Raw genomic sequence first — 12,730 nt, 5'->3', positions numbered from 1 at the left:
TGTATCTTTGGGGTAAATACCCAGTAGTGCAACTGCTGGGTCATAGGGTAGCTCTATTTTCAACTTTTTGAGGAACCTCCATACTGTTTTCCAGAGTGGTTGCACCAGCTTGCATTCCCACCAACAGTGTAGGAGGGTTCCCTTCTAGGTGATTACAGATCGGCATTTTGAGATTGTAAGCGTGAATCGTCTTCAGGCTGACCCTTGAGCTTTGTAGGACTGTTGGGTTCAAAGTTGAAATGCCCCATGATGCTGTTTATTTTATGTTCAGTCCTTTTTTGTTTGTGATTTAGGCTTTTGTCAGTAATATTCATGTCTTCAGTTATAATGCCTCTCTGAGATTAAAGATGCTAAGTGTGATGCATATATTTGCGGGAGGGCAGGGAGCTGGCACTGAGGTTAAGAAGGGTTATGTAATTCACCCAAGGTTCAACAGCTGATAACTTAGCATAGCCCAGATTCAGAAACCAGTAATCAGACTTATTAGAATTGTAGGTATTAAAAAAAAAAAAAATGTAGGTATTTAAGAGTACCTGAGTTTGGGACTGCTAGTTCAGTGTGATGAATTGGAGACACATTTTATTTCTCCCTCTTCCAAAACACCACTAAAAATGATAGTGAAGGAATAACAAAGGGCATAAAGCCACAAAGGAAAAAAGAGAACTAGAGAAAATCAGTGGAAGGCTAGATACGCCAAAGCAGACGGAAGAGCCAGACCCGTTTTGCAGATGGGAAAACGCCACCCCTCCAGCATTGGTGGGGGGCTGTGTGTGGCAGGGACAGGCCATCAGGAAGTCAGTCCGTTCAATGCAGAACCAGGTACCTCAGAAGAAGAGCTGGGGGCGGGGGTGAGAGCAAGGGACCAGTTCAATATGTTTTTAAAAATCTAGGTTTTTCTCCTCTCCCTTGTAGTCCATTTACTACTCATCCCCACCCAGGGGGAAAACTGAAGATTTATTCTAGAGAAGTTGAACATCTGCACAGCTAAGGGCAGGACTAGGGCACTTCACTAGAGAGTAGGGATTAAGTGAAAGTCAACACAGTGAGATGCCCAGCCCTGTGCCCTTATTTAGGCTAAATGCCTCCAGACAGGAGAATGGGAGAACCTTCCCTGGAGCCATGGACAGGCTCAAGAGCAAAAGACCTCCCTGTACTGGTAGCTGGATTTCCCCCCATAGAGCAGTTGGGTCCCCGCCTGATCGTGCAATACAAAGTGGACTATAAAGCAAGATGGGTCACTATGATGAACCGAGGTATTTCATAATGATAAAAGGGTCAGTTCCAAGCACCAAAATCAGAGCTTCAGATATGTAAAGGAAAAAAAAAAAAAAAAATTGGTCAGACTAAAAGGAGAAATAATCAACTCTCCCATCTGAATTCTTTCTATACTTAGAAACATACAAATAGAAATGGAAAAATTTTGAAAGATACTATTTACATTATCCTAAAACATCAAGGACCTTGGACTAAATCCAAAGAAAGACGTGAAGGAAGGACAGAGCACTACAAAACATCACCCAAACCAAGTACAACCCTTAATAGGGGGAGGGGACACGTTGTGGTTGTGGGTTTGAATACTCAGTAGGTAAAAGAATTCAAAGAAGTGTTTTGTGGGAACAGAATTAAGAGTGAGGAAAGATGGAGCAGAGCAAGAAGGAGAGCAGCTTTTTAAGACTATGTGCATATGAATATGTTAAAATAGGGGAGATGGGCTTTGTGACATTTGCTTTTATTGCGTATGTGGCATTTTTCTTCTGGATTGTTGGTTCTGTAGTGGATATTAGCGGTGTTTCCATGGTACTTCATGCTTAGTCCTGTCACAGAACTTAGAATGCGTAACTCTCGTCTGTTTCCGATAGTGTTGGCCCCACAGGACTAAAACTCTGTGAAGCAGGCGCTGTGTCTTGCTCAGTGTTGTATCCCTCATATTTATCAGTGCCCGGCACATCGCTGAGACCTAGGCCATGCTCGATATTAGAGTGAATGAATTCAAATGAATGGAGTGTGTTTGGTAGGCTGAATACTGGCCCCCAGAGATACCCAGGCCCTAATCCCCGGAACCTGTGTATGTTACCTTATATGGCAAAAGCAGCTTTCCAGATGTGATAAAGTGAAGGATTTTGAGACAGGGAGACCATACTGGATTCTCTGGGTGGAACCTGAACGCCATCCCAAGTGTCCAAGTAAGACGTAGGCAGAGGGAGATCTGACAGAGAAGAATGCATTGTGGCCACTGAAGCAGGATCTAGGGCTGGATTCGAAGATAGAAGAAGGGGCCCCGTGAGCCAAGGAATTCAAGGAATACAGCTCTAGAAGCTGGAAGAGGCAAGGAAAAAAAAGATTCTTCCCTAGAGCTTCCTGAGGGAATGCAACCCAGACACCATCTTGACTGTGGCCCACTGAAACGGATTTTGGACTTCTGACCTCCAGAGCTGTGAGCCCATACATGAGTGTTGTTTCGAGTCCCCAAGCTTGTGGCAATTTGTTATAGCAGCACTAGGACACTAACACACGTGAATTCTAACAGATGCATCAGTTCTCAGTTTTGTAAATGTTTCAAGAAACCGTATCACCCCTCTCATGGGGGCAAACCTGCTACATTTCTGGTCCCAAGATCTTTCACACTGCCTTCTCCACTCACCAGCATAAAATGAGCTGCCTCTTTGTTTTTATTTTCATGGTCCTGGTTGAGGTTCAGTAAGACCATTACTTTTGAGCAGCACCAAGGGAGCCTACCTGAGTTCCTTAATTCAAGTACAGTTCCATTGAGCACTTATAATTTATTAGGCCCTATCAAATCAGGCCTTGAGGATATAAAAGTTGAAGGACTCAGCCTCATCTGGAGATGAGGCGAAGAGTTTCAGTGGAAGCCATGTTTGAGTTGAGTCTTAAAGGATGCATTAGAACATCAAGCACAGAAAAGCAAAGGATGCACCAGGCCGAAGGGGCAAATGCATGAGTTAGGGGAGTTATGGGAGAGAGGAGTCTGTAGAGAGTTTGGGGTGATGTCACTGAGGAACTTCCAGGAGAAGATGGGTGGGTGGATGGAAGGACAGACAGACAAGACAAACGTTCAAACAGATTGAAAGAGACGGAGTCGGAATGGACAGCCATGGGCTGATGGTGGAGCCTTGGGACACATCCAGGTTACAAGGAGAGGCCCAAGGGGCAGTCCCAAAGCAGACCCCGAAGGAGAGCCCTGGAGGTGGCTCACTCGGAAGGGACACTCCCGGAAGCCGACAGTGCCCCCCGCGGCAGACAGGCCTGCCGACCCAGGTGGAGGTCGTGTGAGAAAATGCGGGGAGAGAGCCAATACTGGAGGAGAGGTATTCTTCTCACCGAGGGGCAGCGGGGGTGGAGGGTTGGTCCACAGGGCTGGGGGAGCACTTGTGACTCCTGTTTTGCCAGAGACCCATCCGCTTGCCAGGCCCACTGGCTCTTCTTCTCATTGACCTTTTCCTACCTAGTTTTTAAAGATGAAGGTATACTTTACCTACAGTGAAATTCACCCTTTTTTAAGTGTGGAGTTCTAAGAGTTTTGACAAATGAATATGGTATGTAACCACTAGCACCATCAAGATGCAGGATAGCTGTCTCAGCCCAGAAAATTCCCGTGTGTTCCCCTGTGACCAGCCCTTTCCCCTGGTACCAGCCCCTGGCTGCCCCCGGTCTGTTGTGCCTGCAGCACCTGCTGATGTGGGAGCAGCGCACGCTGTAGGATTTTTAGTTGTCAGGTGTTAGAATTAGTGATTCAGTGCCCGTAATCTGAACTCTAAATTTCACCACAAGAAAGGGTTTTGTTGGCTTGGTCCCTCTTTTTCTCCCTAAAATAATTCGAAGCTCACTGGATTCATGTCAGTAGTGTTCGTCAGATGCCTAATAGAGAATCGATTTGAGCATTTTTGCAGGTAACTTGTCGAAATGGGTTCTAAGAAGGGAGCTTTTGCCTGATGATGACTGGTTGTACTTTAGTCACTTGCTGAATATTTTTCTTAACGCATCTGCCTTAGGAGAAAAGAGATAAAGAGAAAGGTTCTTTTTTTTTAAAGATTTTATTTATTTTGACAGAGAGAGAGACAGCGAGAGAGGGAACACAAGCAGGGGGGAATGGAAGAGGGTGAAGCAGGCTTCCCGCCGAGCAGAGAGCCCGATGCGGGGCTCGATCCCAGGACCCTGGGATCATGACCTGAGCCGAAGGCAGACGCTTAACGACTGAGCCACCCAGGCGCCCCAAGAGAAAGGTTCTTGTCAGGAAAGAATGCAACTAAGAAAATTCTTAACTGATTTAAGTTTAAAGATGCATTTTCCACAGGATCTAGTATAATGCCGTGGGTCTAATAGTCACTAATGCCAACTTTAATAAAATGATAATGTACCTGGTAGTCTGAAGTAGACAATTAACTTTTAATCTCTACTTTCATTGAATATTTTTAAACTGTTGATTAAAATCCAAATAACTGCTTCTGGGTCAGCTCTCCTCAACCCCCTACATTTTTTACAAGGTGTGTTTGGTTTCACTGGAGTTGTTCTTGTCTGTTAACAGTTAACCTGGCTGTTAATTAGCATGTAATTTACCCAGGGGATGAGTTACCCATCAAAAACAAAGGCTTCTTTCCTATTGTGTAAGCCCAGACCTATAGTAACTCAGTCGCTCACCCACCAGCCCCTGAAATAGTACACATATGCTACTCGTAGCCTGGACTCTAAAGAGAAGTAATGACAGTGTTCATCTCATTTGGTCATAGGAGGTAAGGAAGTAAATGACTGTGAAAGCAAAGTAGAAAAGAAGCAAATGCCTTTTCAAGATCTAGCCAATAGTCATCACTGGCTTTGGGTAACGTTTGCCCTGGCTGATGGTAGGAGCTGTTTTCACCCTGATTTCTTCTTTCTGATTAACATTTCTCATTCCTTCCAAAATTAGTGTGGCAGAAAGTGTTAGCATAGCCAAAAGACTTCAGAATGCCTGCAGTTTTCTTCAAGCTTATAAATATCTGATTCATTTTATTTCTTTTTAACTAAAAATGAAGAGTCAGGAAAGATGGGCCAAAACCTTTAAGGTGACAGTCAAAAGGGATGAGTCTGGTTCTGCATAGAGGGTGAAAAAAAATTGCTTTTATGAGTATACACCTTGGGGACCTGACCTGGTAGCAGTTCATTAAGAATTAAATGAACACCACCTAGGGATTTGCATTTCCCACCTGCTCCGCATGGATCGTTGAGATGATGGGGCTGCTAAAAATAGGTAAGCTGTGTGAATAAACATTCAGGTAATTGATCCCCCTATTTCGTGTGGGTTCACACCATATCTGAGTGTTAAGTCTGCGTCCTTTCGGAAGATGACAGTTAAAAAGTTTGGTTGCAGTTGAGTGTTTTGACTTCTTTCAGCAGACAGAGGAACTTTTGGTCCCACAGTCCAGAAGCGGTTGCTCACGAAGTAGTGAGCTTCCCGCCATTGGCAGAGTTCAGGCTCGTATATTAGCTTCACGGATGGGAATTTGTCATGGATTGTGACCCTGCTGCGAAATGGTGCCTGGCATGTATTGTTGAATGTGTGATGAGACTCACGACCACCCCTCGGAGCAGTGTGCTCAGGGATTTCTGCACTAGATAGATGAGAGGACCTCCAAAATCTGTTCCTGCAGTGAGACCGTACAGATTAGAGCTCTGCAGGGCCAGTGATTTTATGTGAAAGTCGCGATTAGCTGAGAACAGAGTAAACCAAGTTATAGAATCAGTAGATATAGTTTGACCTCAGCAACTAATGACCTTTTATGTCTTTTCCATCTGTTGTAAAATTTCACGTTCGACGGCCAGGTACTTCAGTGACATTGTAATGAAGGAGTGAGCTTTGCCACCGGACCGGGTGCCAAGATTACCTGGCTAGTCCAAGTGCCCACATTCGGTCACAGAAGGTGACCTTCCCATCTGGAGGGGAGCTGTTCAGTAACGGTCTTCGAGGACCTAGATTCTTCTTTGGACACTTTCTGGGCATGGCAGCACACTCTTTCCGGGGACGCTCTTCCACGGTGGCAGGGGGCAGGCGGGGGCGGGAAGGCCCTTGGTGCTCGTGAGCTGGGCACGAGCAGGATGAGAGGAGGAAGTAACAGAAGATGAGATGTATGAGGACATCAGATTTGGAAACAAAACACTTTGATAAAACACAGTTGGGGAATTGTGTACCCAGACCCATGCAGTATTTTTTTCAGAGATTGGACACACACGCCCATAGATACCCATCCGGTCCTTTGTTCCTTTCTTTTGATGCCACCCCTGTCTCCTGTTACAGAGCACCAGAACTACTTTGGAATCGATGAAAACCTTGGCCCGGTGGCCGTCAGCATCCGGAGGGAGAAGGTGGAAGACGCCAAGGAGAAAGAGGGGTCCCAGTTCAACTACCGGGTGGCCTTCAGGACGAGTGAGGTAATGGCTGTCTTGTGTCGTTGCTGTCCTGGGCTGAAACCTCTGACATTACTGCGCTAGATTGTTTCAGATGAAGTATAATGTTAGTGATTATAGCATTTAAGATCCCTGAAAGAGCCTACAGTATTTTATTCCCAATAAAAATTTGAAACCCTGTCACAGATGTTAAGGGGCAATGATTTTACTTTCCCCTTGCACGATAGAAAGGATAAAATGGTAAGAGCGCAAGGTTTGGGGGCTCAGAGAGGACACGTACGAACTGGACCATTCATGTCGGAACTGACAAACAGCTTCGAAATCTAGTGCAGGAAATCAGGTGGTCCGCAATGCGGGGAGTGTGGCCGGCTGTCTGTGCACACTGCATTATTCCAAGGCCCCAGCTTAGTGCCTCGCTCGCCTTGCTTTGAGTAAAAAGTGGGATTGTTGAACGAACGGAACAATATGTATACCTAGCCAAATAGGTAGGGATGCCGATTACAAGGAAGGAGATCTGGCCTGCATTTCAGGTTTTATTCTCTTGACCTATTATAATTAGAGAGGGGGTGTATTCGGCAAGTGTTCCAGCATGCGTATTTCGATTGGCTCCGTCCAGATCAGAGAGAGGAAAGGGAGCTCTTTGCTGGTCACCTGTGTATGCGTGAGCCTGTGATCTGCTGCGTGGCTTGCCAGGTGCTCTAGTGATTTGGGCTCTGTGCTGGACAAGTAGGAGATAGAGCCCCTCTCTTGTAGTGACGTATTTTAAGTCACAGGCCTGTGCTGTCCGATCCAGTAGCTGTTAGTCACACGTGACTGTTTAAAGTAATTAAATGAAATTCAGAATGCAGTTTCTCAGTCATGCCGGTCACATGGAGCCAGTGACTCGACTCCTGTATCAGCTAGTGCAGAGAGCGAGCATTCTCATCATTGCACAAGACTCTGCTGGGCAGTGGGGTTCTAGAGCGTTCTGCACACGGCAGACCTCGCTGCTACAACCGTCACCCCGACTCTCTTGTCCGCTAACAGTTCTCTTCCCAGGGTCGGAGTGGGGGGAATCAGAGCTAGGTCCCTTGATTTGCAATGCTGGGATTTCCTCTCTGAGGCAGGTGTCAGAATGGCGATCGCATGCGTCCCTCACACATTTGAGGGCATATCACAGTCATGAGGCAGAATTCCGTAGCCAGTAATCTTCTGAGCCCTGAATCACCCTGCCCGCGGGTGTCAAAGGCTATCCCCATTCAGCTTCAGGACTCACCAGGAAAATGAAATAGAAGACAAGAAAGGAATGGAACAAAAGTTGGTGTGGAACATAGGGCAGCAGGAAAAGAGAAGGGAGGGGTGGGAGGAAGGTGCCAGGGGCCAGGCCCAGCCCCAGGATCTCTAGCTTCTCCTCAGTGTCAGGCTCCGGTTGGCTCCGAGAGCTGCAGGAACATCATGCCCTGCCCTGCTCCCGTCATTCTCCAGGCACACTTCCTGAATATTTCAACCCCTCCCAGCTTATCCCTGAGCCCCGTGCACTTTTGTTGTTTAAAGACTCTTCGAGTGTTGATTTTGCTTCCACCCATGGAGAGCTGTAGTCACTTTTGCCCCACTCAGAAAAGAGACTGACCTTTCTCCCTCTGGAAGGCAACTAAAAAAAGGCTTTCAAGAAGTAACTGGGAGTAAACATGAGCTCTTCTGTGATGTTCTGGAATCTTCTGTTCTGCCCCTGCAGCTGACAACCCTGCGAGGAGCAATTCTAGAAGACGCCATACCCTCTACCACCAGGCATGGTACTGCACGGGGACTACCTCTCAAAGAAGTCCTGGAGTACGTCATTCCAGAGCTGAGCATTCAGTGCCTGAGACAGGCTTCGAACTCACCCAAGGTCTCGGAACAGCTGCTCAAGCTGGATGAACAAGGGGTGTGTACAATGCGTGAGGCTCTGTTTGGGTGTGAGTGCGTGTCTGTGTCTCTAAATGTTTTGGACTTTTCCCATCCATCTTTCTTTTGAGATCATTTATCTTTAATGCCTTGAAGCATTTTGTTCCTCTGGTTGTTCCTAAGAAACATGATGGCTTTCTAGTGTAATACTCCTCCTGACTTGTATTGTTTTTACCAAGGTTTTGGTGCATCCCAACTAGCAAAAGCACATCTGATTCGTGATTATTAGAGATCAGTGGTATTTTTTTCTAGGGTTTAAACAACTTACATTGGCCCCTCCCTGAACTCCCATTTGTTCTTGTCCACTGTGTGTGAGGTATTGATGCTAACAGGTGGAAATGGACAGCGTGCATTGGGGAGACTGACACTAAGAAGTCATCCCTCGCCCCAGGGGGTCAGTAAGACCAAGAGCACAAAGACCTCTGCAAGGTAGAATATGGTAGTGGATCTTGAGGAAGTATAAATGCAGTGAGTGCTTTGGGAAAAGAAGAAATAACATCTGCTGACACATCTGAAGGAAGCAGCATTGTAACTGGGACTTGGGTAGAATTCCAGGAGGGGGATGGGAGCAGTTGGCTGTTTTAGGAACTGTGATGAGTTTCTTTATAAGACAAGGGCACATCTTAGGAGGTTGTAGTTTAAAAAAAAAAAAAAAAAAAAAGGCATGTTGAAGCTAGAGCATATAGGACCTTGAAAGCTAGGCTAAGGAGTTTGCACCTGATTCAGGAGGCAGTAGGGAACCACTGAAGCTTTTTGGGAGGACGAGACATGATCAGGGCTATATTCTAGAAAGATTATCCTGCTGGAAGGGAATGAGACAGGCTGGTGAAGATAAAGACTGATGATGGCCTGGAGTTCAATTATGGACTGTTGACATGGTCCAGGAGAGAAATAATGATGGTCAGGATAGGGACATGGCCCAGCCGATGGAAAGAGGTCTTTTAAGCATCAGATACGAGATAACTCATAGCGGGAAACTAAGAGGTAGGCACCCCAGTGTATGTAACTTATTTCAAATGAGCGAATTTGTTTTTATTTTATTTTTTTAAGATTTTTATTTATTTGACAGAGAGAGACACAGCGAGAAAGAGGACACAAGCAGGGGGAGCGGGAGAGGGAGAAGCAGACTTCCTGCCAAGCAGGGAGCCCGATATGGGGCTCGATCCCAGGACCCTGGGATCATAACCTGAGCCGAAGGCAGACGCTTAACGACTGAGTCACCCAGGCGCCCCACGAATTTGTTTTTAAATGCATGCTTTAAAAAAACCCCAAAACATAATAGTGATGTATATTTCCAGAATTTTCTAAGGAAAATTCCTTTGCCTGTTTTAAAGAGAATAGGTATCTCTGGTTGACCCAGTAACACCAATGTGGTAGTTTGATGGCATATTTGATATTCAGATGGCTGGAATTCTGAAAGTGATGAAATAGTAATTTGTCTAAGAAATTAACACTGCGTGATTAGCCAAAGGAAGTGGGCGCTGTAACATTCAGAGTGAATAATCCTGAGATATGTCTGTTTCAAGAAGGAAGGCTGACATATTAAAAACAACAGCTAAACCAAACCAAAACTCTCCCCTAGAGCAGTTGACTTGTAAAATTGTATGATACCCAGGATAGTTGGACCACGATCGTGACTGATAAAGTGTGTGGAATGTACGAGATGTCCGTGCAGCAGGTGAGGAAAACACGTTACCAGGGAGGGATAGGAAGGACGTGTTGGTGTTGGTGCAGATACTCCAGGTGCAAGCAGGCTTGATGAGAACAGCACTTATTTTCATATCTTATTGTCATATTTATTTTTATGGTATTTCTGGTCATGGGAGAATGTGCTCTGTCCCTTTAGGTTGCTAGTGTATGTGGTTCCCCTTTAAAATCTATCACTGTACTTGCTGTTCAGCGTGGTGAATGGTATCTGGTCCCCTCAGGCTGCTTTAGAAAATCCCACAGATGGCCCCTCGTCCACAGGCCTGAATCCCAAAGTCCTCAGGGCCCTGGGAGACATCACGGCAGTTACCATTGACCATCTCCTCACGAAATGAAGCAAGTATTTAGGCGGTCTGTTGAGCAGAACAAGTCCAGAAGCTATGCCAGGCAATTTTTTTTTTTTTTAATGAAGAGTTTAAGTGCTTTTAAATGAACACCTTTTTATAGTCTGATGTCAAAATTAATGCTATGAAAATCGGGTTCTGCTTTTAAGCAAACTGATGCATTGTTTAGCTCTAGCTGAATTTTGTGTGGTTTTTCTTTGGCAATTGTATTTGTTTGACTTTGGTATATTTTCCTAATTGTGTACAGTGTGGCCTTGTCACTTACCCATACCTCTTGATGGTGTCTGATTCTCATATTACATGAGGAAGAGATACTATTTATTTTCATCCTGAAGAGAGAATGGACGGCTTTTTTTTTAACATCCTGCTTTTTAAAGGATCCTTAAAAGTTGCCACTAACTTTTTAGAGTGTTTGAGAGTTTATTCCAGGTAGTGGAATAGTAAATCTGCCCGGGAATGAGATGAGCCAGTTTTCCGGTACTGTTCTTAGGGGGTTTTAATCTTGAAAAAAATACAGAAAGGATATATTGTCGTGTGCTGCTTCCTTGGGGTCTGTAACTGCCCGGGTTCAGCCCAGTCACTAAGTGCATCTGCTGTCTTCAGGACATAGGTTTGTAGCGAGAACTTCATTCAGTAGATGTTCAGATCATGTGCCCCGTTCTTGAAGTTCATGAAGATGTTTTGAGCAGAAAGACTCACCTCGATGGAGAATGACAAGGGAAGTAATTACTAAGCGAGACTCTGAAACTTTTGTTACTTTATCTACATAAATTCACCTCTCAACCTCTCAAATCCTATTTTTCCTATTTTAAGACTCTCCTAATTTATATGTCAGATGACTTTATACAATTATATAGGTTGACGTAAAAAAAAATCAAATAAATTATGGCCACTCGCTGTTTGAGAATATCATGGCATCTTCAGCAGAATGATTAATTTGTTCTCGGGTCAGCTTTCCTCTTGTCCCCGTCACCCTAGATATATATGTTTACTTGCATACCAGGCTTGCTTCTGGTGAAGTCACAAGGGTCTAAAGAGATGATCTAAATAAGTAAGACTGTGTGCTTGCCGGAAGCTGACCTAGTCCAGAGAAAGCACTAGAAGGAAGGGCTTCCCTACCCACTCCAGTTTATTTGCAAGGCATTTCTGAGGCTTTGTTGTTTTGGTCACTTTCATTTAAATTTGAATTTCCTTGTTAATGAGGACAAGGCTTCTGCCCTTGGGAATGGAGCAAGTCAGTTGTCATCCTGTCCCAGGAAGCCAAGGAGACCCCGTGTGCTGGGTCCTCTGTCTGTGCGGCCTGTCCGTATATCCAGCTCTCAGCACTGATGCGGTATGCAGTTTCGACAAGCAGGTATTTCTGGTTTCTGACAGTCCTGATGCCCGAGAGCCCGCCGAGCTCCCCTCCCACAACTGTGGGACAGGCTGTAGCTCAGAACAGTTAAATCAAGGTCAGGGGGCAGGGTGAGGGATTAGGGGGGCGGCCCCAGGTCTGGGGAGCTTGGATACAAACCCTGTTCTGAGAGAACTGGGAATTTTGGTACTTGGGTGCTGGGGTCTCCCCTTTGTTTTGTGCCCCAGTTAACTGCAGGGTGTGCTGCTGGCTTTGTGATGCAGCCCAGGAAGAGTGATGGCTGATACTACATTCCGGTTGTTTTTGTGAGGTTTGTAAGAGATTGAAGTCAGAGAAGTCTCTTCCCAGTGTTTCATCCTGTGACGGTTTCAGCGGAATGGCTGCCATCATAGCGAGCAAACCCCAACTGCTTGTTCTAAGAGTCTAGAGATAGTTCCATTTCGTGGCCTCCTCACGGTAAAAGTGTATGACACCCGTGCCAGGCTATATGCCTGCCACAGGACATTTTCACTGCACCAGAGCTCTGGTGGCTGTCATGAACACTTGGGGGCTTTGAAATCTCTTGGAGCCACATCCCCTAATTTTCATGGGCCCAGGGGCCTCTGGGAGGGAACGCAGATCCTGTTCACAGTCAGGGCCCAGACTCTGGCTCGTTTGTCCGACGGCTGGGAAGAAGGGTGTGAAGTGGACAGCACCGTAGCCAGCAGAGCAGGCCCGAGGGAGTCCAGTCCTCTGGGTGTTTGACCTTTGCCTGAACGAGAGTCCAGAAGACTCAGGAATCACATAGAAAAATTGTGCCTGTCTGGTGAGCACTCTGCTTAACGGGCATGAGGCCACACTAGCCCAAACCGTGGGGCCCCATACAGCTTTGCTACGGGCCTCCTCCCATGGCGGTGGGTGTGAGAAGAGAAAGGGGTTCCCCACTGGAGATGCCAGGGCAGCCTGGGACAGGCTGCAGGAGTGGCCAGGGGGCATTGGAGGACCCGGTGGCCCAGGACGAGGTGGC

The 12,730-nt window shown here is 46.1% G+C and overlaps 1 protein-coding gene across 1 annotated transcript in view; it reads left to right on the top strand.

Moving 5' to 3' along the window:
• SIPA1L2 (signal induced proliferation associated 1 like 2) overlaps nucleotides 1-12,730 on the top strand; it is a 199,801-nt gene that overhangs the window by 121,598 nt on the left and 65,473 nt on the right. Inside the window, exons 5-6 of the mRNA XM_081823165.1 lie at nucleotides 6,287-6,420; nucleotides 8,111-8,299. Coding sequence (XP_081679291.1) covers nucleotides 6,287-6,420; nucleotides 8,111-8,299 — 323 coding nt within the window. The remainder of the gene's footprint in view (nucleotides 1-6,286; nucleotides 6,421-8,110; nucleotides 8,300-12,730) is intronic.

Source organism: Leptonychotes weddellii, chromosome 6 (genome assembly GCF_054177405.1).
Source record: "Leptonychotes weddellii isolate Sample4059 chromosome 6, ASM5417740v2, whole genome shotgun sequence".
NCBI lineage: Eukaryota > Metazoa > Chordata > Mammalia > Carnivora > Phocidae > Leptonychotes > Leptonychotes weddellii.
This window is presented reverse-complemented; position numbering and strand designations above follow the sequence as displayed.